Below are 24,912 nucleotides of genomic sequence, written 5' to 3'. Positions count from 1 at the left end.
CAAAAACCCCCATTTTCCCACACTTGTCTCGTTAGTTTCATTGGGTTTTTTGTGGAACGTGTGTGTGTTTGTTTTTCAATGTATTTTCGTGTTTGTGGTCATGTTTACGTGATGACGCCAGTGGCGCCATATTGGAGTCGTAGTGTATGGTCGTTTCCGCCATATTTGTGATGTCATGGGTCAAAGCAGACGGGTGGAATCGGATGCTTCTATATTTCCATTTAGTTAATAAGATAGTTAATAATCTGGTTTTGAGTGTGTCTGGCACAAATTTTCAGTGTGAAAGGAAGTTTCAAGGTTTGTGTAGATGGGAAGAAAGGAAAGGCTGATGATCTGTGATTAAACTTTCTTTTAACATAATTAGAGGTGGAACACAAAGCAATTAGGATAGGGATGGGGAAGGAAGACAGCCAGTCCCATCATTCACTTTCATATAATCAGTTTACTCGCTCATTTATACATTTTTTTAATGATGGCACTGATGCATGGCATCGATTCCATGAGAATCCAGAAGTCTTTTAGAGCATCTGAAGAGATGTTCATAAATGAGGGTTGGCCATATCTGGATCCAGTATGCACTTTTTGCTTGAAAGCCTGGTGTGTTCAAAGAATTACAGTCAGTTTTTTGGGGAGGAGGGGGAGCAGGATGTTGATACTAAATGATAGAGAGTTCTTCAAACTGTTTTGACCTTGTTTGAGATTTATGAAATGAAGGACTGTATTGATGAACGTGCTAGCAAGTAAATGTTATTGGCTCGTGAGGTTTTCATTGTCCTTCTACTGTGTTTTATGTGTGCACCAACGTGTGATTCATTCATTAGTCCAGCTGAGAATTTTTCATGTTTTCAACATTCATTGGCATTTTTGTTATAGCCATACTGAATCTTAGTCCCATGTGTCATGCTTTGAGTAGATGTGTGTAAAAGTGCAAAGCTGTAGATGTGGTACTCCTTAGGGAGGAGATGATTTTTGATGGTGCGGCTGCTTACCAACTACCGTTTTCCCAGCTTTGATGGCCAGTGATCTTTTGCATTAGAGTCCAGCTACCCACTGTTAAAATACTCCTTGACACGTGTTTGCCCAAGTCTATCGACTTTGAAGGCAACTGTTTTCACTCAACAAAAAAAGATATTGGAGCTTATAGAATATGTGTATTATTATGTAATATTAATTATGTGAAAGAAATTTGTGGGAGCACCAAAGCATTCCAAAGGATTGGAAAAAGGCACATGTTAAGTCATGTTTTCAAGTTTGTTCTGAAGAGAGATGGGCGGATCACTAGATCTATACAGGGTGTTCGACTATTACAGGTACAAATGAAAGTGGGAGTGGAAGTATCAAATAATCCTAAATAAACATGGGTCCGGAAACTAGTGGATTCCCCGATACAACATAGGCTCAAGTACAGTTGTGCCAACCTTCTAACATTGTTAATTTCTAAGGCGACATTCATTCCGAAACATCACAAGTGAGATGCAAATTACAAAGTGATATGCTGCCCTTGCTTGATTTTATTATCGTTCCAGATACCAAAGTACCAGTAGATAATGTTTTGATAAGTATATCAGTTATGCTTCATCTCAAATAAACTCGATGTCGACAGGGTGTTACATCCATTCTTCCTTCCTTAGTTCAGTTCGTCAACATCTCTGTGACGTTCTCCTGTGGATCAGACAGACCTATATGTCCATTTGTGCTGCCCTTCTCTGTATGCATTCAGTATCCCCTCTTAGTCATATTTGGTACGGGTCCGGCACACTTCATCAACATTCTAGGATGAATTAGATGAGTGATTAGTAAGCAATCTCCTTTGTAGACTGGTTGCATTTTTCTTAGTATTATACCAGTAAACTGAAATCTGCTACCTGCTCTGCCCATGAGTGAGGCCATGCGATCATGCCATTTAATGTCCCTACAAAGGGTAACATCCAGGTATTTGTACAGTTTACTGATTCCATTTGTGACTCATTGATAGTGTTGTTATAGGATACCACAGTTTTTCATTTTGTGAAGAGATCGGGATCTGACTGAAAATTTGTCAAGATTTTTTTAGACTTTACTTCATAGTTGATAACTGCATCATCTGTGAAAAGGCTGAGGTTACCATTAATATTGTCTGCAATGTTGTTAATGTGAGGGGCTTTCAAAAAGAAACAAGCCGGAGTCTGGAATCCGCAAACCAGTGACAGGAGATTAATATAGTGGCATGTGTAACGAGGTGTGGTTCCGACCAGAGCATGGAAGTTCACAGCCCGTCGCTAGAGGGCATGCGTGCACATCACATGACTATACAGAGCTAGCAGCAGCATGCGTCAGTCATCCAACGCCGCCAGTCGCATTGCAAACAGTGACATGGAGGCCTCAAAAGAAGAGCAAAGAGGTGTTTGTTTTCTGACAGTGGAAGGAGTAGGAGGAACGGACATTCATGAACAAATGTGAAAAGTGTATGGCGAACGTTGCATGTCCCTTGCAAGGGTCAAGGCATGACACAAGCGTTTCAGGGAAGGACGGGTGTCATTAGCCGATGATGCACGATCTGGAGCACCATACTGCATTACCATGACATTGCCCGGCTGGTGGATGCACTCATTACTCAGGACAACTGAGTGACAGTGAAAGCTGTAGCTGCCATGGACGGATTGAGTGTCGGAAGTGTTCACACCATCATGAAGGAACAACTGCACATGCGCAAAGTGTTTGCCCAATCGGGTCCCCCACAGTCTTCAACCACACCAGGAAGCATGTCAGTGGCCCACTCTCTTGCTCATCTGCAGCACTATGCTCGGGAAGGGAATGCGTTCCTGGCACGAGTGGTCGCCAGAAATGAGTCATGGCGTCATCGCTTCGAAACAGACTCAAAACAACAAAGTCTCCAGAGGAAGCATCCAGGGTTACCACCAACAAAAAAAGCCAAGGCCATCCACATGAGTGCAGGAAAGGTTATGCTGACGATCGTCTTTGACCGAGATGGCCCACTTCTGATTCACTTCCTGCAGCATGGGACAACAGTGAATGCCCAGCATTTTTCGCAAACCTTGACCACCCTTTGCCAAGTGATCAAATCAAAACGACCAGGCAATGTCACCCATGGGGTCATTCTGCTCCACGACAATGCAAAGCCTCATATGGCCAACACAGTCGCGGCACTCCTGCATAAATTCAAATGGGAGGTTCTCGGCCACTCTCCATACAGTCTGGACCTCTCTCCCTGTGATTACGCCATTTTTGGTCCCCTTAAAAAGGCTCTGAGGGGCAAACGATTCACCTCAGACGACGATGTCCAACTGTGTGTGTGGAACTGGTTAACATCACTGCCCCGGGAATTTTATGAGACAGCCATTCACTGCCTTGTGTCACAGTGGGACAAGTGTCTCAACAGTCAGGGTCAATACTTCTAACATACAGGTACTGGTTTCTGTAATTATGCCTCTGCTCATTTCTTTTTTAATGCCCCTTATATATAACATGAAGAGCGAGGGACCCAACACTCTTCCCTGAAGTACACCCGAAGTTATGTCTACATCTGTGGATGACTCTCCATCCAAGATAACTAGCTGTATCCTTCTCACAAAAGAAATCCTCAATCGAGTCACAAATTTCACTTGATAGCAAACATAATTGTACTTTTGACAATAATCATAGGTGTGGTATTGAGGCTGATGCTCTTCAGAAATCAAGAAATACTACGTCTTATCTGACTGCCTTGATTCATGGCTTACAGTATAGCATCTGAGAAAAGTGAGAGTTGGGTTTCGTATGATTTGTTTTTGTTGTGCTTGAGTAACTGTTAACAGTCCTAGAGCAAATATGCCAAGAAGAGTCAAACAGTAGCTGGCTTACTCTTGCATAAATCTTGCGATCTCATGATGGAAACATACATAAATTCAGGTAAATATGGAGGCCTATCAATAGTGGGTTCTCTGGTGGACAACTTGCAAATTAAATGAGAAGGAAAGGAGATGATAGTGGTACCTGTGACACACTTTCTCTATAAGGTGACTTGGGGAGTAGGGGTTTAGAGGTAGATGTAGTTAAGGCAGATTTATATTAGCAGCAGCTCATGCCTAAGTGTTGAAGGAATTGTTCTTCCTAGGATTAGTCTGTGAATGAATTGGGAAGAAACCTTAATGAAGGTGCAAAAAATATCTTCTGTCACATCATTTATAGTGGACTGTGTTAGATATAGAGCAGGGGAGGGAGAGAAAGATAGTGAGAGGAGTTGTCTGTCATTGACATTTGCTTCTTTTTGTATTTTTCATATTGCTACTCCCTCTCCCCCTTACTTGTTTCTGCTCGTGGTCCTTGGTTATCAAAGCTGTGTTGTAGCATTGTTCATTGTTTGTCTTTACAATAGTTGTTCATACAGAAAACATTACTTGTTTATTGAAATAATAATTTAACTTAGTTATGCTTGTTGGAATTTATTTTTAGATTACCAGACACATCAGGTCATATACATGATGGTCATGGAAATTACTCAATTGATGTGAAATGTAGTTGGCTTGTAGATGCAGGTGGTATACCCAATACCACAATCCGATTGCATCTCGAGGAGTTTGCCACTGAATGCGGCTGGGATCATTTGTATATATTTGATGGCGACAGTGTCGATGCGCCCTTGCTTGCTGTGTTCAGGTAAGTATTCTCTGCAACAGTGTAGAGTGTAACTCTCAGTGCTGAGGACAAGAATGAAATGTGAGAAGATTAATTATCGATTGACTTATTTTTAATTGTTTGTCTGTGGCTACAAGCTGTAGGTGAGGATGATTGGCTCTTCAGAGAATGGTTACAATGAAGTGAAGAGACTGTTTCTTCCATTTCTTAATAGATTTGTTTTTCTGTCTCAGTTGTAATGACAATTTGGGCTATTGGTGTCTAGTTTTGAACATGTCCATTCTTTATGCAAGTTCCTACTACACACAGTTATCTGTTAGACTTTAGAGGAATGTAAATGAAGTATTTGACAGGCGCCATCTTACGCACTTCAGCATAGCATAGCATAGCATTAGTATGCTTAGTCTTTGGATTCTTGTTCATGGATTATATGGAGATAAAATGGAACATAAGTTATTCCACAGATTAACAGTGTGAACCTGAGGAAGTCTTCTAATTTGTCGACAAATGAGGCTGCTGCTGAAGCAAGGCCAATAGCCAGGCTAAGCATGAAAATATACACTTAGTCTTAAAATTACAAGCAAATAAGAACAAAGTGAAGGCAGAACTGGACAGAAAAAGTCTTTCAAAAAGCATGGAAAGGCAGTTATTAGTCACCTCCTGTTAGATGACAGTGTGCAGAAACAGCATGCCCTCTTGTGCTCAAGTTTTCTTTCTTCATTTCTGTTGGGTGAGCATTGTTGGGAAGATCCACATGCACGGTTACTGCTTAGCATTTTTTCAAACTTGTCCAGCGGTGTTTGGCCACCAGAATAGAAGTTAAGATACTTGAGAATGTTTACTATTAATTTTATTTCTTTAATTTGTTTCAATTATGCTGGATTTTGTACTCTTACATGGAGTGCACCTGTGCTCTAGGGCTAACATCTTTAACTAGTAATCAAAAGTCTGGGGTTCGAGCTTTGCACTGCTTAAATTTCAAATAAAAATCGTCACCATTGGCAGCCAGAGACTTTGGGTATAGGAAGTCACCCTCATTCTGCCGGCAGCCTTTTCAAAAAGGGCAGAGGAGTGGACAGAGGTTCAGGGCATTCTTTTCGCCTTGGAGTGGGAAACTGTCCCCAAAGGCGGAAGAATCAGCTACGATCAATGGCATCAGGATGCAGAAAACAATGGAAAAAAATGCATTAAAGACACACTTATGTGTATCCACAGGACACATGGCTTGTAATTGAAAAGAGTCATGATGATCTCCTCATTGGCATAAGCTTCCAGGCTAGTCCCCTATTCAGATGTCTGGGAGAGGCTGCCGAAGGGGAATTGATCATGAGAAAATGGTAGAATAATCAACAAAAGAGTAACGTTCTGTGAGTCAGGATGTTGAATGTCAGACGTTTGAAAGCGGTAGGGAAACTAGAAGACCTGAAAAAGGGAAATGCAATGGCTCAGTAGAGATACGAGGTGTGGCTAGAAAAAAATTGGACTAGTACTGGTGAAACAATAAAACGGATGCAATAAGGCTGAAAGTCGCGTGGCCTGTCACGTGACTCTCGCTCCACCTACTGCTCGAGTTTCATCTGCCTCCTGCACTCAGTCTGCCCGTGGCGTCTGTTTTAAGTAGTTGACGTTTTGTCTGTGCGTCGGAAAATGTTGAGTGTACAGAAAGAACAGCGTGTTAACATCAAATTTTGTTTCAAACCAGGAAAATCTGCAAGTGAAACGTTTGTAATGTTACAACAAGTGTACGGCGATGATTGTTTATCGCGAACACAAGTGTTTGAGTGGTTTAAACGATTTAAAGATGGCCGTGAAGACACCAGTGATGACACTCGCACTGGCAGACCATTGTCAGCAAAAACTGATGCAGACATTGAAAAAATCGGTAAACTTGTTCCTTGTCAACTTCTGTTAACTCAGACACTGCTCTGATTGTTAAACGGCGATCTTGTCGAACAAGTTAACCGATTTTTTTCAATGTTTGCATCAGTTTGTGCTGACAATGGTCTGCCAGTGCGAGTGTCATCACTGGTGTCTTCGCGGCCATCTTTAAATCATTTAAACCACTCGAACACTTGTGTTCGCGATAAACAATCATCGCCGTACACTTGTTGTAACATTACAAACGTTTCACTTGCAGATTTTCCTAGTTTGAAACAAAATTTGATGTTAACACGCTGTTCTTTCTGTACACTCAACATTTTCCGACGCACAGACAAAACGTCAACTACTTAAAACAGACACCACGGGCAGACTGAGTGCAGGAGGCAGATGAAACTCCAGCAGTAGGCAGAGCGAGAGTCACGTGACAGGCCACGCGACTTTCAGCCTTATTGCATTCGTTTTATTGTTTCACCAGTACTAGTCCGGTTTTTTTCTAGCCACACCTCGTATAGTGGGGGTCAGTGAAGTAACTTGGAAAGAAGACAAGGATTTCTGGTTAGACAAGTATAGAGTAATGTCAACAGGAGTAGAATTCATCATGAATAGGAAGGTTGGGCAAAGTGTGAACAGTTCAGTGAAAGGGTTGTTCTCATCAGAATGAACAGCAAACCAACACCATCAACAATAGTTCACTCCCCAAGAGGCTCACTGCTTTTTGGCAGGTTCATTATTGGCTAACTCGGCCCCTCAGCCTTTGCAGCACCTTTTCCCTTCTGTGCTGCATGTCTAGCCTCCTGCTGTTCTTTTTCCCCTCCCTTGGGGAACATGTCTGGCATGTTTTGGGAAATGTGTTCTGCTCTTTCAGTGGTTGATGTCAGAAAAGTATCTACAGTGTTTTTTTTTTTACTTTTTTCTTTCTTCATTCTCCTTCCCCTATCCTTCCTCCACCTTCCAGCCCATGCGTATAACGCATAACAGGTGACTGGGTAATGCATAATTCCTAGCTCTGGGTTGACAGGTAGGGTTCTCATGTACTCTCTGGTACAGGCCAGGCCTAGGGAGGGGTGACTACCTGAGCTATCTACCTTCCCAAATTGCCAGTTGTCCCACTGTCAGATGTGTGGGAGGTGTGACCTGAGTTATGAACAATCACCTAAGATGGATGTGCCCCCTTCTGAAGGAGTCCCCCAGTTGGAAGGAGTGTGCTATCCGAGACATTGGCAGTCAGGGGGGATTTTCTTGCAATGAGCCAGTCACCTTCTTTATAGTCAACGTCTATGAAACGTAAATGGAATGAGGCAGACGATTCAAAGACACTCCCAGCTGCACCACGGTTCCTCATGGTTTCACATAGTGAAGACTGTCAGTCCTTTGCTTCAGTAAATCAGTTTATTATTGAGAAAGGTGTTGATGCAAATGCTTGCCCTGTGAAATCCTGCGCTTGTTTATGCAATGGGACTTTGGTTTTTGTAGACCACTTCCGATTCTCAAGCACAACTGATTGCAGCTTCTCTCCTCCACGACTATCCTGTTCATGTCAAATGCTGAGTTCTACCCATGATGTAAATTTACACTAGGCTGCTCGATGGTCTGACTGAGACAGAAATCCAAACATACCTCTCTGATCTGGGTGTCATTGCAGACCATTGGGTGATGAAAATGGTAGGTGTCTCCGTAGTGCCTACAAGCAATCTTTTTCTCACTTTTGATAGAGTGATGCCTCCGTCAAAGATCAAAGCAGGTGTGAAATTATCACCATCAGGCTGTACATTCCGAACCCGATGTGCTGCTACCAGTGTCATCATTACAACCACACTCGAGTGCCCTGTCGACACCTGGCCAAATATATCACCTATTGTAGGGATGTTTACGAATGTGATTGTCCACCACATTCTCCCCGCTGTGTCAACTGCAATGGTGACCATGCCACTGCCGTCAGAGATTGTCCCATGTATCCTGATGAGTGGGCTGTCCAGGAGATCCGGCTGAAGGAAGAAGTGCCTTACCCGGTCGCTCGCAAGTTCTTGGCTAGTTGAAAACCCTTCGTTTTACAATTCAACACTGGTTGTAAAATCGCCTAGTGTTACGGTAGCTGCCCCATCTCCTCCAACTGTGCAACAAGCCATCAGACTTTTGCCTCAGAGGGCAAAGTCACCCGCTACACAACCAGCAGGACAGGAGGAATACTCCCACAAAGACTTCCTATGTCCCGCCAGCCAACCAACATCTGAGTCTCCCTCGGCCAACTGGAAAGGCTCCAAGAAGTCAAGCAAAGGCAAACGGTCTTCTTCTCAGCCAACTCAGAGATCCTCTCCAAAGGTGTTGCCATGTGATCCACTCGTCTGGCCAACGTCCATGTCGCTGGTGCACACCGCCAACCATTTTCTGCCCTAGACTTGACAGACCGACAGAAGAAGAATGATGACGCCTCTGTAGATCTCATGGAGCATGATCCTCCATTCTCTGTGCGTGAGTCTTCAAAGCTAATGTTCTTTGGGATAGTAAAAAAGTTAGCTGGATTTCATTTACTACTTCTTTTAACAGTCTCATTCCCTTTTCCATCGTGTGGGCCAACCTCCAGCGCTCTGTGGGGACCAATGGCCAATGCCCAATGCCCAATTCGTGGCCTGTCGATGTCATAGTGTACCCTATTGCTATCTCCAAGACCTGGGGAACGAGGATAATGGAATGTAGTCGAATTAAGTCGGGTGATGCTGAGGGAATTAGATTAGGAAATGAGACACTTAAAGTAGTAAAGGAGTTTTGCTATTTGGGGAGCAAAGTAACTGATGATGGTCGAAGTAGAGAGGATATAAAATGTAGACTGGCAATGGCAAGCATTTCTGAAGAAGAGAAATTTGTTAACATCGAGTATTGATTTGTGTGTCAGGAAGTCATTTCTGAAAGTATTCGTATGGAGTGTAGCCATATATGGAAGTGAAACATGGACGATAACTAGTTTGGACAAGAAGAGAATAGAAGCTTTCGAAATGTGGTGCCACAGAAGAATGCTGAAGATTAGATGGGTAGATCACATAACTAATGAGGAGGTATTGAATAGAATTGGGGAGAAGAGGAGTTTGTGGCACAACTTGACTAGAAGAGGGGATCGGTTGGTAGGACATGTTCTGAGGCATCAAGGGATCGCCAATTTAGTACTGGAGGGCAGTGTGGAGGGTAAAAATCATAGAGGGAGACCAAGAGATGACTACACTAAGCAGATTCAGAAGGCTGTGGGTTGCAGTACGTACTGGGAGATGAAGCAGCTTACACAGGATAGAGTAGCATGGAGAGCTGCATCAAACCAGTCTCAGGACTGAAGACCACAACAACAACACCTGGGGCTATTATTTTGTGAAGATTTTCAGCTGCTCCCACTGTCACCCTACCGTCTTCAATCAGGAACGAGTGGAAGAGGCTCAGACAATATCCTTCTCTACTCAAAACTGTGAGTGCTACAATGCTGTCTTTACTATGAGGGAGCTAGGTCATGCTCTCACTTCATCCCAATCCTCCACCCCAGGGTTGGACAATGTTCACGTTCAGATGTTGTAGAACCTCTCTGGCGGGCAAGCACTTTCTCCTTCATACTTGCAATCGCATCTGGGCAGAGGCATGTTTCCCCAGGCGCTGGCGTGAAGCCACTGTCATACGCATACCTAAGCCCAGTAAGGATGAACACCTTCCTTTTATTTATTGCCCCATTTCTCTCACCAGCTGTGTTTGCAAGGTGATGGAATATATGATTCATGACCGGCTGGTATGGTGGCTCGAGTCTCGCAATTTACTGACCACTGCACAATGTAGATTTCGAGCACGCCATTCTGCAGTTGACTGTCTTGTCACCCATAAACCCATGTTATGAATGGTTTTCTGTGGAAACACCAGATTGTGGCTATGTTTCTTGATCAGGAGGAAGCCTACGACACCTGCTGGAGGACTGGTATCCTCCGTACTCTCTACACGTGCGGCTTATGTGGTCACATGCCCCATTTCCTTCAGGAATTTTTAAATGGCCAAGTTTTCAAGGTGCGTGTGGGTTCTGCATTATCAGGACACCTTTATCCAGGAAAATGGCGTGCCTCAGGGTTCCGTCCTGAGTGTCACTCTCTTTGATGTTGCCATTAACCCTGTTAAGGCCTATCTTTGCAGTTCACCTTGGTCTTCTTGAGTGGTGTCTTCAGGGACGTCTCAGTCATCTTGACTCATGGAGTATCAACAGTGGCTTTCACTTTGCTACTGACAAAACCCCCTCTCCCCCTCCCCCCTCCCCCCTCCCCCTCCCCCCCTCCCCCCTCTCCCCTCCCCCCTCCCCCTCTCCCCCTCTCCCCCCTCTCCCCCTCTCCCCCCTCTCCCCCTCTCCCCCTCTCCCCCCTCTCCCCCTCTCCCCCCTCTCCCCCTCTCCCCCTCTCCCCCTCTCCCCCTCTCCCCCCTCTCCCCCCTCTCCCCCTCTCCCCCTCTCCCCCTCTCCCCCTCTCCCCCTCTCCCCCTCTCCCCCCTCTCCCCCCTCTCCCCCCTCTCCCCCCTCTCCCCCCTCTCCCCCCTCTCCCCCCTCTCCCCCCTCTCCCCCCTCTCCCCCTCTCCCCCTCTCCCCCCTCTCCCCCTCTCCCCCCCTCTCCCCCCTCTCCCCCTCTCCCCCCTCCCCCTCTCCCCCCTCTCCCCCCTCTCCCCCCTCTCCCCCCTCTCCCCCCTCTCCCCCTCTCCCCCCTCTCCCCCCTCTCCCCCTCTCCCCCCTCTCCCCCCTCTCCCCCCTCTCCCCCCTCTCCCCCCTCTCCCCCCTCTCCCCCCTCTCCCCCCTCTCCCCCCTCTCCCCCCTCTCCCCCCTCTCCCCCCTCTCCCCCCTCTCCCCCCTCTCCCCCCCTCTCCCCCCCCTCTCCCCCCCTCTCCCCCCCTCTCCCCCCTGATATGAGGAGATATACTTGAAGTTCTCTGTGGCTGTAGATACTGTGATAATGAATAGCTCAGTAGGCAGTTCAGTTGAAGAGGAATGGACATCGCTAAAAAGGGCAATCACGGAAGTTGGGAAAAAAAAGAAGGTACAGGGAAAGTAGCAGCAAAGAAACCATGGATAAGAAAAGAAATAATTTGGTCGATCAACAAAAGAAAGAAGTACAAAAATGGTTCATGTAAATTCAGGAATACAGAAATGCAAGTCACTTAGGAATTAAATAAATAGGGAAGCTAAGGTGAAATAGTTATGTGAAGAAATCGAAAATGAATGATTGCTGGAAGGGCTGAATCAACATATAGGAAAGTCAAAACAACCTTCTTTGAAATTAAAAGCAAGGGCATTAACATTTTTAAAATCATTGGGAGAAGTTGTAATGGAACAACTGTTCTTGTTGGTGTGTTGAATGTATGAGAATGGCAATTTACCATCAGACTTTTGGAGAAACATTATCCACAGAATTCAGAGGATAACACAAGACAACAAATGTGAGAATTATCATATAATTAGCTTAATAGCTCATGCATTCAAGTTGGTGAGAAGAATAATATACAGAAGAATGAAAAATCAAATTGAGAATGTATTAGATGATGGTCAGTTTGGCTTTAGGAAGGATAAAGACAACACAGAAATGGTTCTGACATAGTGGTTGGTAGAAGCAAGACGGAAAAGAAAAATCAAGAAATGTTCATCGGATTTGTTGACCCAGACAAAAGTGTTTGACGATGTAAAATGGTGCAAGATGTTCAAAATGCTTAGAAAACTAGGAGTAAGCTATGGTCAAAGACAGGTAATATACAAAATGTACAAGACTCAAGAGGGAACAACAAGATTATAAGAACAAGAGCGAAGTTCTCAGATTAAGAAGAGTGTAAGACAGGAGTGTAGTCTTTAGCCCTTACTGTTCAATCTGCACATCAAAGAAGCACTGATAGAAATAAAAGAATGGTTCAAGAGTGGGATTAAAATTCAGGGTGAAAGGGTATCGATGACAAGATTCTCTGATGACACTGCTAACCTAAGTGAAGAGGAATTACAGGGTAGATTGAATGGAATGAACAGCCTTAATGAGTACAGAATATGGTTAGAGAGTAAATCAGAGAAAGATGAAAGTAATGAGAAGTAACAGAAATGAGAATAGTGAGAATTTGGGATCGTGAGGTAGGTGAAGTTAAGGAGTTCTTCTACCTAGACAGCAAGTGGATTGAACAAGGAGGCTATAAAAGGCAGGCTAGCACTGGAAAAAAGGCATTCCTGGCCAGGAGAAGTCTACTAGTATTGAACACAGGTCAATTTGAGGAAGAAATTTCTTTGAATATACATTGGACTCCAGCGTTTCTGGTAGTGAAACATGGGCTGTGGAAAAATTGTTGGGACAGAAGAGCACCGGTGCTACAGACGAAAGTTAAAAATTAGGTGTACTGGCAAGGTAAGGAATGAGGAGGGTCTCCACAGAATCGACGAGGAAAGGAGTATATGGAAAGCACTGACAAGGAGAACAGATTTAAGACATCAGGGAATAACTTCCATAGTATAGAGGGAGTTGTAGAGCGTGAAAACTGTACAGAACAACAGAGATTAGAATACACCAAGCAAATAATTTAGGATGTAGGTTGCAAGTGCTACCCTGAAGATAAAAAGATTGGCACAGAAGAGGAATTCATGGTGGGCCACATGAAACCAGTCAGAAAATTGATTACTCAGAATAATAATGAGAATTACATGCTAACTAGTACTGAAACTGTGTGACCTAACAAATGACTGATCTGCTGCCTCTAAATGTGAACATTAAAATTCTTCATTTATTTGATTAAAATTAAAGACAGATTATACAGGAGGGGGAAAATATTGAGGGGAAACTTAGATAATGGTTCATATATTGACAGCTGTGTATCCTAATTATTTGTAAGCTATATATCCTAATTATTTGTAAGAGTTTCTTGACAGAAAATGTTAACATGAATTGTGTAATTCTGTTTCAGTGGTCTTATGTACAAAGATGGTTATACCATCAGAAAAATTCCAGAAGTGGTAGCAAAGTCTGGTTCAGCTTTATTGCATTTTTACAGTGATGTTGCGTACAACATGACAGGATTCAATATTTCCTATAGGTAAGATAAACTACTTCTAATGGTAATATTTTTCATGATGCAGTAGTTTTACACATTCACTTGTTTTAAAGTCTGATCAGGATTACTGTCACGGGGAGAATGGTATGACAAATATTTGCTTGGTGGTTATTTTGTTCATTGTGAAAGCTCTCTTGTGCATCTATGTTTATAAACTTACACAAAAGATTTAATTTCATTCACTGTAATTTCATAATCGGCTAGTTTCATCATAAGAAAATAACTTTCCTGTGTTTACGTGGTGTTGCTGAGCACAACCTGTGTTTACTATTTTAGCACATCATCCTTCTCTCTTTTCCATTTTAGTAAGCAGGTAATTGTACACTTGATTGCACTAAAAGTGATGGCAGAAAATTACATCCGGTATTGAAGTGTGGTACACTACTGTCACGAATTAAATACAGCATCCCATTTTTGCAGATTATATTCAGAACTTGCTGAAGGGAAAGTACAGTGTGAAATATTATGCAAAAATGGTCTTGTCTAAAACTGTGAAATGATGGATAACACAATATTATGGTACTGGAGAATCGAGCAGGCATGTAGAAACTAGATGTTGGTGTGCAACAATACCGGTCCTGGATAATGAAGTTGTAAACATATCGCAGCAAAATCCATTTCTGAACGTGATGTAGTTAGACATATTAGCACTTTTTCCAGTTTGTTTGGTGCATTTCAGGCCTGCCTTTGGGAGACTGGACTAGAAAGGAAATGTGTGGTCATCAAGAGAAAGTTCTGTGATGACCGTTTTCTGAGAAAAATACCTATCACAGCTGGTGAAATGTAATATTTTCAGATGGAATTTGTATTTTTTACATCAAATGGTGGACTAGTAAGAATCTGTAGGCTGAACAATGTTTGTTTCAATCTAAAATATATCTAGTTTTTATCCTGAATATATGTGTGTGTGTGGCCATGCAACTGGCAGTTTGGGGGTGGATGTGTTCCCATAGACTTGAGTTGCTTCCGAAGATAGATGGCCAGCTTGATGCATGATGAGTATACTCGTATTATAGGTAATATTTTGATCCCATCAGTGCGACAACTGTATCTAGAAAGATTCCTCTGTTTCTAACAGGATCACTCTTTGGTAACAACAATGGCGCTAGACTGATTTTTAGAACAGAATGAGATTTATTTTCTCATCTGACCTGCACCACACCTAAGCCCCTTTGAATATGTGTGGCCAGAAATGGAATGGAACTGCGAGAAAATAAGTCCAACCATGTACCAAGAACTACCATTGACTTTTGGTACATTGCCATAGCTGCCTTGGAGGGGGTGGCAGGAAATGAGAGATTTATTATTCACCTCATAGACTCTCTTTCATGCAGAATACAGATGCTCACTGAAGGGGAAGACTTTTGGACAGGACATTAAGTGATAAAGAAACTGCATGCTGTGCCCTTTTAAGGCTGAAAAAATGTTATCAAGAACTGTGCACTGTTTATCCTATTAATTTTAATATTTTTATAGATAAAAACAATGAATGCAGTAAAGTAAATAATATTTGCTAGGAGTCACATGGTGACCACAATGGCACCAAAATGAAAATGACAGACACAAGTCTGAAATACTGAATTTAGTCGTCTGAAATTGTTTCGCTGTGGGAGAGCATAATATGATCCCATGATCCCTCTTTTTCGGTCATCGTATGAACTTTGAAATGACAGATATTTAGATGAATGATCGCAGAATAGAAAAGCTACTATAGTCCCTTTGTAGTGGAAAGGCATGGGGACAGATGAGATACCTATGAGATTCTAAGGTGCTCTTCAAGGCTGTGCACAGATGATGATCAGAAGGTAGCAACACCAGAATACAGTAACAATTTGCAAAGCATTGATGAATGGTGCAGGGACTGGCAGCCAACCCTGAATATAAATAAAAGTGACATATTGTGCATTCGTAGGAAAAGAAATCCACAACTGTACAACTACACTATTGGTGACAAATTGCCAGAAAGAGAAACTGCTGTAATGTGTCTAGGAGTATCTATAAGGAATGACCTTAACAATAGAAAAAGCAGATGCCAGACTGAGATTCATAGGTAGAATCATAAGAAAATATAATTAATTCACTAAGGAAATGGCTTACGAGGCCCTTGTTTGCCAGATTTTCAAGTATTGTTCATCAACTTAGGACCTCTACCAGGCAGGACTGAGAAGAGATAGAGAAAGTCCAGTGAAGAAAAGCACATTTCATCATGGGATTGTGTAGTCCATGTTAGTGTGTCACAGAGAAGCTCAACAAACCCCAGTGGCAGATGCTGCAAGAGAGGCATTGTATATCATGGAGTACTGTTGAAATTTCAAGTGAGTACTCTCTGGAAAGAGTTGTCCTACACACATCTCACAAAACGATCAGAATGAGAAAATTTGAGATAGTAGAGTTAATACAGAGGCTTACTGAAAATCATTCTTCCCATGCACTATTTGTCAGTGGAACAGGGAAAGGGGGTGGGGAGGGGGGGGGGATTAGTCAGTGGTACCAGAAGTACCCTCTGCCACACAGTGTCAGGTAGATTGTGAAGTATTGATGTAGATGTAGAAGTGGAATTCAACCTGAATTCTGCTGTTGCAGAGTTGCTTATTAGTCCACTGACCTAAGTACAAAATCACTATACGAGGGCTATCCACAAAGTACTTAACATTTTGGAATTAAAAATAAATAAAGTACTGGAAATTTTTTTTATTATATACAGATGAAAGCCACACTTAAATACTACTTTTCTACATAGTTGCCATTTAAATTAAGGCACTTATTGTAGCGATAGACGAGCTTGGAAATTCCTTTGTCGTAAAATTCGGCCGCCTGCGCCTTCAACCACGTGGCGACTGTCTTTTGGGACAGAAAAGGTGTGATTTTTGTGGATTTCCTGGAAAGAGGCACTACAATAAACTCTCAAAGTTATTGCCAAACTCGGCAAACCTCAGAAGAGCAATACAAAACGAGCACAGGGGAAAGTTGTGCTCAAAGATCTTGCTGATTCACGACAACGCCCGGGCCCACACGGCAAATGCCACTCTTGAAGTTCTTGAATCTTTTAAGTGGGAGTTGTTTCCTCATCCATCGTACAGTCCCGACCTGGCACCGAGCGACTTCCACTTATTCCCAGCAATGAAGAAGTGGTTGGCTATGCAGCGTTTTGACGACGACGCACAGCTTCAAGAAGAGGTAACCACGTGGTTGAAGGTGCAGGCGGCCGAATTTTACGACAAAGGAATTTCCAAGCTCGTCCATCGCTACGACAAGTGCCTTAATTTAAATGGCAATTATGTAGAAAAGTAGTATTTAAGTGTGGCTTTCATCTGTATATAATAAAAAAAAATTCCAATACTTTATTTATTTTTAATTCCAAAACGTAATGTACTTTGTGGATAGCCCTCGTATTAAGTGTTGTGATATTCACGTTTTTGTAACTGTTGTTCTGTCCTTGACTTCACAACTTCAAGTACCATTTCTACATCTGAAATCCTAGGAATGACACTAAGATTTTCTTGTGTGTTTAGAGGGTACTTGGTTTGTGCCACGACTCCCTCATACTTTACTTCTTTGAGCAGTACTGTGCATTCTGTAATGTGATTGGCTACTGTGTAACTTGATGAACAAGGCAAATTTCAGTCACTATCACTTTTTTTACTGTCAGGTGTATGTAAAATGTTAAAACTGGTTCTAAATGGTAAGCAGCTGTACCATTTCGCAACAGCTTTCACAGTAATAAGCAAAATTAAACACTGTGCACTTGTCCAAATGATGTGCTAGTAAAAAGTAGGTAGTCTAATTTGAAGGGAAAAATAGGCGGATTAACATTTTCAGCTTCGCTGATGAATCTCCTTTTAGTAAGGAATGGTTTAGTGCTTTTAAAAATGGTGTGCTTGCAAGGGATTTGTCCGTACGGATGATGTGGATGGGCCTTGTAAGAAAAGTATTGTGATATGTATCATTGTTCTATCCAAAAGGGGCTTCACCTTGCTGTACACCAGTAAAACGTAACTTCCTTTGATTATCACGGAGTGCTCACTTATTGATCAATTGACATTTTCAACCTCAGTTGCCGTTAGCATCAGTTGTACATCAGACCCCAATACTCATTTTCGTTTTATGTGCTTTTTTGAGTTTTTGCTTGTTCCACAAAGTTTTGAAAGTTTTCACCCCAGGTCCGTGGTGAAATCCTAGCAGTTTGTGCACATCAGATTAGTACTGGTAATGGCTACTCATTGTAATTTATGGCTTCTGACATATGCATATGCAGTTCATTGAAGTTTTGAATTACCAGCTTTGCCTTTCTTTTAAACATTATTATTAGCACTTTCCATTCACATCTGAGTCATTTGTCAGTTGAATAACTTTTGGAGTATTATGATACATATAGGGTAATTGGACAGATAAAAAAATCTATCCACCAAGCGGCAGCAGAACACACACATAAAAGATTATAATTAGGCAAGCTTTCGGAGCCAGGCTTTCCTTCTCATCCCGTCCAGTAAATCTCCCCTGACTTGCGATTCTGGGGACTCTCCAGAGATCTACCTCTTTTCCTAGACCTCTCCAGTACTCTCTCTTCATCCCTCTTTTTTCCCCTTCAACCCTTCTGCCAGAAGGAGGAGCCACTGCCTCCAAAAGCGTGCCTAATTATAATCTTTTATGTGTGTGTTCTGCCACTGCTTGGTGAGTAGGTTTTTTAATCTATGCAATTACCTTATTGTGTCAAAATAGATTGTTTCCATTGTTTTCATTCAAAAATATGAGAGGGACAGTTCCTGTGGTAGAAATAGTCTTTATAGTCTTTGTTTCATGACCAGATATTGCCTTCTCCAAGAAATTAGACCCTGACCTTGTGCAATCAAGCCCACAAGAAATCATTTTATGGTTGGTAGATTACTTTGTGTATGTAGACAAGGGCAAGACAAGTCATTTTAATATTATGAAAAGGATAGATTTCTACTCACCATATAGCTGAGATTTTGAGTCGTAGATTGACACAACAAAAAGACTGTCGGCCAGAAAGACCTTTTTCCAAATTAGACATGTACACAGGCACACTCACGTAAAAACAACTTGCACACATTACCCTTTTCTCTGTCTGGCCTTGGCAGCTGGAGACAGGGGTCATGTGTGTGTGAGTTGCATTTGCATTAGTTTGTGTGTCTGTGTATGTTGTCTAGTTTGGAAGGAGGTCTTTATGGCCGAAAGCTAACATGTTTGACAGTTTTTTGTTGTGCCTGTGTGTGATTCAGCATCTTCACTACATACTGAGGAGCAATCCATTGTTTTCAACAAAAATATTCAATTATTGGTAATATAATGTAAATGGATAGATACTGAGTCAGTCTTTTATTCTCATCCTGTCAGGTAAATCTCCCCTGACCCGAGGTTCTGGGTGACATTTCTAAAATGCATCCTTTCCCTAAACCTCTCCAGTCCTTCTCCTTCACCCCTCTTCCTCCCTTCAACTCATCTGCCAGAAGAAGGAGGCACTGACTCTGAAAGCTTGTAAAAGTTAAATCCTTTCATATGTGTGTTCCCCTGCCACCTCTTAGTGAGTAGGTTTTTCAATCTATTGTCTTACAATCCATTGTATTCATAATATAGTCATTATTCCATCCTCGTTTTCCACTACTTCTTTTTTATATTTTTATTTTTCCAGAACGGGATTGAGCTAATCATTCATCATCAGTTCTCCCCCTCCCCTCCTCCCCCTTGCAGGCCTGGAGGTTAGAATAGGCCCGAGGTATTCCTGCCTGTCGTAAGAGGCGACTAAAAGGAGTCTCTCACCTTTCGGTCCCCTGTAGGGTTTGACCTCCATTTTTCAAAATTTTCCCATAGAGCGAGTCAAATGGGGAAAGGCACGTTACATGGTGCATTGTGTCCATTGTGCATTGAGATCTTTAGCCCACTTTCTCATCAAGGCATTGCAGTCCCACTCATCCTCCATCTCTTGGGTGAGGACACCTTCCTGGGTGCGTTTTTCTCTACCCACTGTGCAGTGTCGTTTTCTGCATCGACATTCACCATGGAATTCTTTGCACCTCATATCCAGCACGGTAGCCAGTCCATTATGGTGGGGCCGCCATGTACCATGTTGGTTGTAGCCCCCTGACTCCACAGGGATCGCTCTGCTGATGGCTGCACTGTTAACTCTCCACGTATGCCAAGGAGTAGATGCCCATCACCCTGGGGCATTGGGACTCCCGGCAATGGCTATCCTGCCAGGTGGCCTTTGCTGCAGCTGAGTAGCGCCCGTGGGGAGGGCCCCTGGTCAAAGTGGGTGGCATCAGGGCGGATGACGCACAATGAAGCGTAGCATGTCATCACTTGCTGGTGATCAAACGCCAGTAGTCTCTAAGGTATCCAAGTCTCAGTACAGTGCAGGGAAGTATGATCTTAAACCATTCCCTTCCGTGGCCACACCATGGGAAAAACACCAGGCTAAGGATGGCAGTGAACCTTATTTGCCCTGGTACCTTGTATGTACGAGAGCTGATGGGGAGTCCTTTGTCTTGATGAAGCCTCACTTTTTTGTAGAGCATTTAGAGAACAAGTTTGGGTAGGTGGAGAGCTTGTCCAAAATGCTGTCAGGGTCAGTCTTGATAAAATAGGCATCCTCTGTCCAGTCACGGGCATTACTCGCTTGTTACAAGCTCGGGGATGTTTCCATTAACATCATGCCTCATAAGAGCTTAAATATGGTGCAGGGTATTGTATTCCACAGGGACTTTCTTTTGCAGTTCGATGACGAGCTGTGCCCCAACTTAGAGCGACAAGGAGTTCATTTCGTCCAGGTTCCTTTCAAAGGGCACGGCCGACTTCCTTCCCCATCCCTCCCTAATCCAATGAGACTGATGACCTCGCTGTCTTGTCTCCTCCCCAAAACAACCCAACCCAAATCATTTCGTCCAGCATGTCCTTTGGTGTCAGAGGGATAATCAGGTTGCCACCGACGCCTTCATCTTGGCCTTTAAGGCTGACACATTACCCGAGAAGGTCAAAGTGATGGTCTACTGCTGTGATGTCAAGCCATGTATACCTCCCCCATTGCACTGCTTTAAGTTCTGGAAGTTCGGCCATATATCTTCCTGCTGTACTTCACATGTTGAGATTGTGGACATCCATCCCATCCCAATACTCCATGTGCCCCGCCTCCCATCTGTGTCAACTACAGAGAGCGTCATTCCCCTTGCTCACCAGACTGCAGGGTTTTACAGCGCGAAAGGGAAATCGTGGAATACAAGACGCTGGACCAACTAGCTTACACTAAGGCTGAGATGAAATTTGAGGGCCTACATCCTGTGGCTGTGACCTTCTCTTATGCGGCCACTAAGAGAACAGTTGTAGCCCCATCAGTTCCGTTAGTTCCAGTTGGCTTTCAGAGTCATAAGAGTACACCTGCCCTCTTATTGGTGGGGGGACTTCCCACCTATCTTGGGAGCACTGTCTCCCCCCCCCCCCCCCCAACCTTTGGGGACACCAGTCCCCACTTCTCAGCTGGAGAAGCGTAAGTCTTCTTTGGCTCCTCTTGCTAGGAAGGAGTCCATTGGGTCACTACCTTACCAGGTTTCTGTTAGTGGGAAAGATGACACCCACCAGTGGCTGAAGTACCCAAAAGCAGCTGGTCGTAGGGCTTCACTATCATCCTCCATCCCAGAGACAGAATCAGTGGCATCCTTCCAGCCAAAGAAACCCAAGGATCAGTGAGAGAAATCCAGAAAGAAGACCCCAGAATCAAGGGAATTGTGGTGGCACCCACACCACTGCTGCCTACAAGCTCTGCATCTGAGGATGAAGTGAAGATTCTGACATCCACTGAGGACCTAGATCTCACCAGACCCTCAGACACAAAGGATATAGCCTGTTCAGGAAATAAGTCGGTGGCGGCAGGTGATCGTGAGGCGTAAATGCCTCATAGTGTTTCATGCTTTCCCAGTCTCATGATCACGTAATCCTCCAGTGGAATTGCGGCGGTTTTTTCCACCACCTGGCTGAGCTACGGCAACTGTTAAGCTTTACACCTGCCTTCTGCATTGCCCTCCAGGAAACCTGGTTCCTGGCAATGCAGACCCCTGCCCTTCGTGGCTACAGTGGATATTACAAGAACCACAGTGAATATAATAGAGTGTCAAGTGGAGTTTGCGGCTGTCAGGATATGGGTGACACAGGAAATAACTGTCTGCAACGTATATCTCCCTTCAGATGGTGCTTTACCCCTGAACGAATTGGCTGCACTGATTGATCAACTCCCTAAACCTTTCCTACTTTTGAGAGATTTTAATGCCCATAATGCCTTGTGGGGTAACACCGTGCTTACTGGCCATGGCAGAGATGCTGAAAATTTACTGTCCTAACTTGACCTCTGCCTCTTATACAGGGTGTTACAAAAAGGTATGGTCAAACTTTCAGGAAACATTCCTCACACACAAAGAAAGAAAATATGTTATGTGGACATGTGTCCGGAAACACTTACTTTCCATGTTAGAGCTCATTTTATTACTTCTTTTCAAATAACATTAATCATGGAATGGAAACACACAGCAACAGAACGTACCAGTGTGACTTCAAACACTTCGTTACAGGAAATGTTCAAAATGTCCTCCGTTAGCGAGGATACATGAATCCACCCTCCGTCGCATGGAATCCCTGATGTGCTGATGCAGCCCTGGAGAATGGCGTATTGTATCACAGCCGTCCACAATACGAGCATGAAGAGTCTCTACATTTGGCTCCAGGGTTGCGTAGATAAGAGCTATCAAATGCCTCCATACATGAAAGTCAAGAGGGCTGAGGTCAGGAGAGTGTGGAGACCATGGAATTGGTCCGCCTCTACCAATCCATCGGTCACCGAATCTGTTGTTGAGAAGCGTACGAACACTTCGACTGAAATGTGCATGAGCTCCATCGTGCATGAACCACATGTTGTGTCGTACTTGTAAAGGCACATGTTCTAGCAGCTTAGGTAGAGTATCCCGTATGAAATCATGATAACGTGCCTCATTGAGCATAGGTGGAAGAACATTGGGCCCAATCAAGACATCACCAACAATGCCTGCCCAAACGTTCACAGAAAATATGTGTTGATGACGTGATTGCACAATTGCGTGCGGATTCTCGACAGCCCACACATGTTGATTGTGAAAATTTAAAATTTGATCACGTTGGAATGAAGCCTCATCCGTAAAGAGAACATTTGCACTGAAATGAGGATTAACACATTGTTGGATGAGCCATTCGCAGAAGTGTACCCGTGGAGGCCAATCAGCTGCTGATAATGCCTGCACACGCTGTATATGGTACGGAAACAACTGGTTCTCCCGTAGCACTCTCCATACAGTGACGTGGTCAACGTTACCTTGTACAGCAGCAACTTCTCTGACGCTGACATTAGGGTTATCGTCAACTGCACGAAGAATTGCCTCGTCCAGTGCAGGTGTCCTTTTCGTTCTAGGTCTTCCCCAGTTGCGAGTCATACTGGAATGTTCCGTGCTCCCTAAGACGCCGATCAATTGCTTCGAATGTCTTCCTATCGGGACACCTTCGTTCTGGAAATCTGTCTCGATACAAATTACCACGCCACGGCTATTGCCCCGTGCTAATCCAACTCCGCATTTGTAAACATTGCACTGACTGCAAAACCACGTTCGTGATGAACACTAACCTGTTGATGCTACATACTGATGTGCTTGATGCTAGTACTGTAGAGCAGTGAGTCGCATCTCAACATAAGCACCGAAGTCAACATTACCTTCCTTCAATTGGGCCAACTGGCGGTGAATCAAGGAAGTACAGTACATACTGACGAAACTAAAATGAGCTCTAACATGGAAATTAAGCATTTCCGGACACATGTCCACATTACATCTTTTCTTTATTTGTGTGTGAGGAATGTTTCCTGAAAGTTTGGCCGTACCTATTTGTAACACCCTGTTTACTGTGTCCCCCACACATTTTATTGTGGCTCATGGTAGTTACTCGGCCATTGATTTGTCAATTTGCAGCCCAGGCCTTCTCCCATCTATCCACTGGAGAGCACATGATGACCTGTATGGTAGTGACCAGTTCCCCATATTCCTATCACTCCCCCCGGCGTCATGCCCATGGACACTTAAACAGATGGGCTTTAAACAAGGCAGACTGGGAAACATTCACCTCTGCTGTCACCGTTAAATCTCCCCCACACAGTAACATCAATGTCGTGGTTGAGCAGGTGACTAAAACGATCGTTTCTGCGGTGGAAAACATGATCCCTTGTTCTTTAGGGTGCCCCCGGTGAAAGACAGTCTGTTGGTGATCGCTGGTGTCGCTGAAGCAATTACAGAGTGTCAACGAGCTCTACAGCAATAAAAGCGGCACCCTTCCCTAGAGCACCTAATAGCCTTTAAGCGACTCCATGCTTGCGTTCGCCTGCTTATAAAACGACAGAAACAGGGGAGGTCCATGTTGACCATTGGGTGCCATATGCCACCTTCCCAAGTCTGGATGAAGATCAGACATCTTTTTGGGTACCAGACCCCAACAGGTGTCCCTGTCATTAACATCAGTGGTGTGCTCTCTACAGACACAGACGCGATTGCTGAGTACTTTGCTGAGCAGTATGCTCCAGCCTCTACATTGGAGGACTATCACCCAGCCTTTCGCACCCTCAAATGGCGGACGGAAAGGAAAATCCTCTCGTTCACTACATGCCACAGTGAACCGTATAACGCCCCCTTTCAAGAGTGGGATCTTCTCAGTGCCCTTGCACATTGCCCCGACACAGCTCCTGGGCCGAATCGGATCCACAGTCAGATGATTAAACATCTTTCGTCTGACTACAAGCAAAATCTCCTTGTCATCTTCAACCAGATCTGGTGCGGTGGCATCTTTCCATCTCAATGCCTGGAGAACACCATCATTCCAGTGCTAAAATCCGGTAAAAATCTACTTGAGTTGGGTAACTATTGGCCCATCAGCCTCACCAATGTTCTCCGTAAGCTGCTGGAACGTATGGTGTGTTGGCGGTTGGGTTGGATCCTGGAGTCATCTGGCCTACTGGCTCCATGTCAGGGCGGCTTCCTCCAGGGTCGCTCTACCAATGATAATCTTATGTCCTTCGAGTCTGTCATCCAAGCAGCCTTTTCCAGACGCCAACACCTGGTTGCCATATTTTTTGACTTGCGTAAAGCATACAACATGACCTGGCGACTTCATATCCTTGCGACATTGTATGAGTAGCGTCTCCAGGGTCCACTGCCGATTTTTATTCAAAACTTCCTGTTGCTCCATACGTTCAGTGTCCAGATCGATGCTTCCCATAGTTCCTCCCCTTACTCAGGAGAATGGTATTCTGCAGGGCTCCATATTGAG

General features: G+C 43.8%; 1 protein-coding gene across 1 annotated transcript in view; it reads left to right on the top strand.

Moving 5' to 3' along the window:
• LOC124787690 (putative protein tag-53) overlaps window positions 1–24,912 on the top strand; it is a 295,671-nt gene that overhangs the window by 5,150 nt on the left and 265,609 nt on the right. The window contains exons 2-3 of the mRNA XM_047254518.1: window positions 4,432–4,635; window positions 13,426–13,554. Of these exons, the coding sequence (XP_047110474.1) occupies window positions 4,432–4,635; window positions 13,426–13,554 (333 nt within the window). The remainder of the gene's footprint in view (window positions 1–4,431; window positions 4,636–13,425; window positions 13,555–24,912) is intronic.

This window comes from Schistocerca piceifrons, chromosome 3, assembly GCF_021461385.2.
Source record: "Schistocerca piceifrons isolate TAMUIC-IGC-003096 chromosome 3, iqSchPice1.1, whole genome shotgun sequence".
Lineage (NCBI taxonomy): Eukaryota > Metazoa > Arthropoda > Insecta > Orthoptera > Acrididae > Schistocerca > Schistocerca piceifrons.
This window is presented reverse-complemented; position numbering and strand designations above follow the sequence as displayed.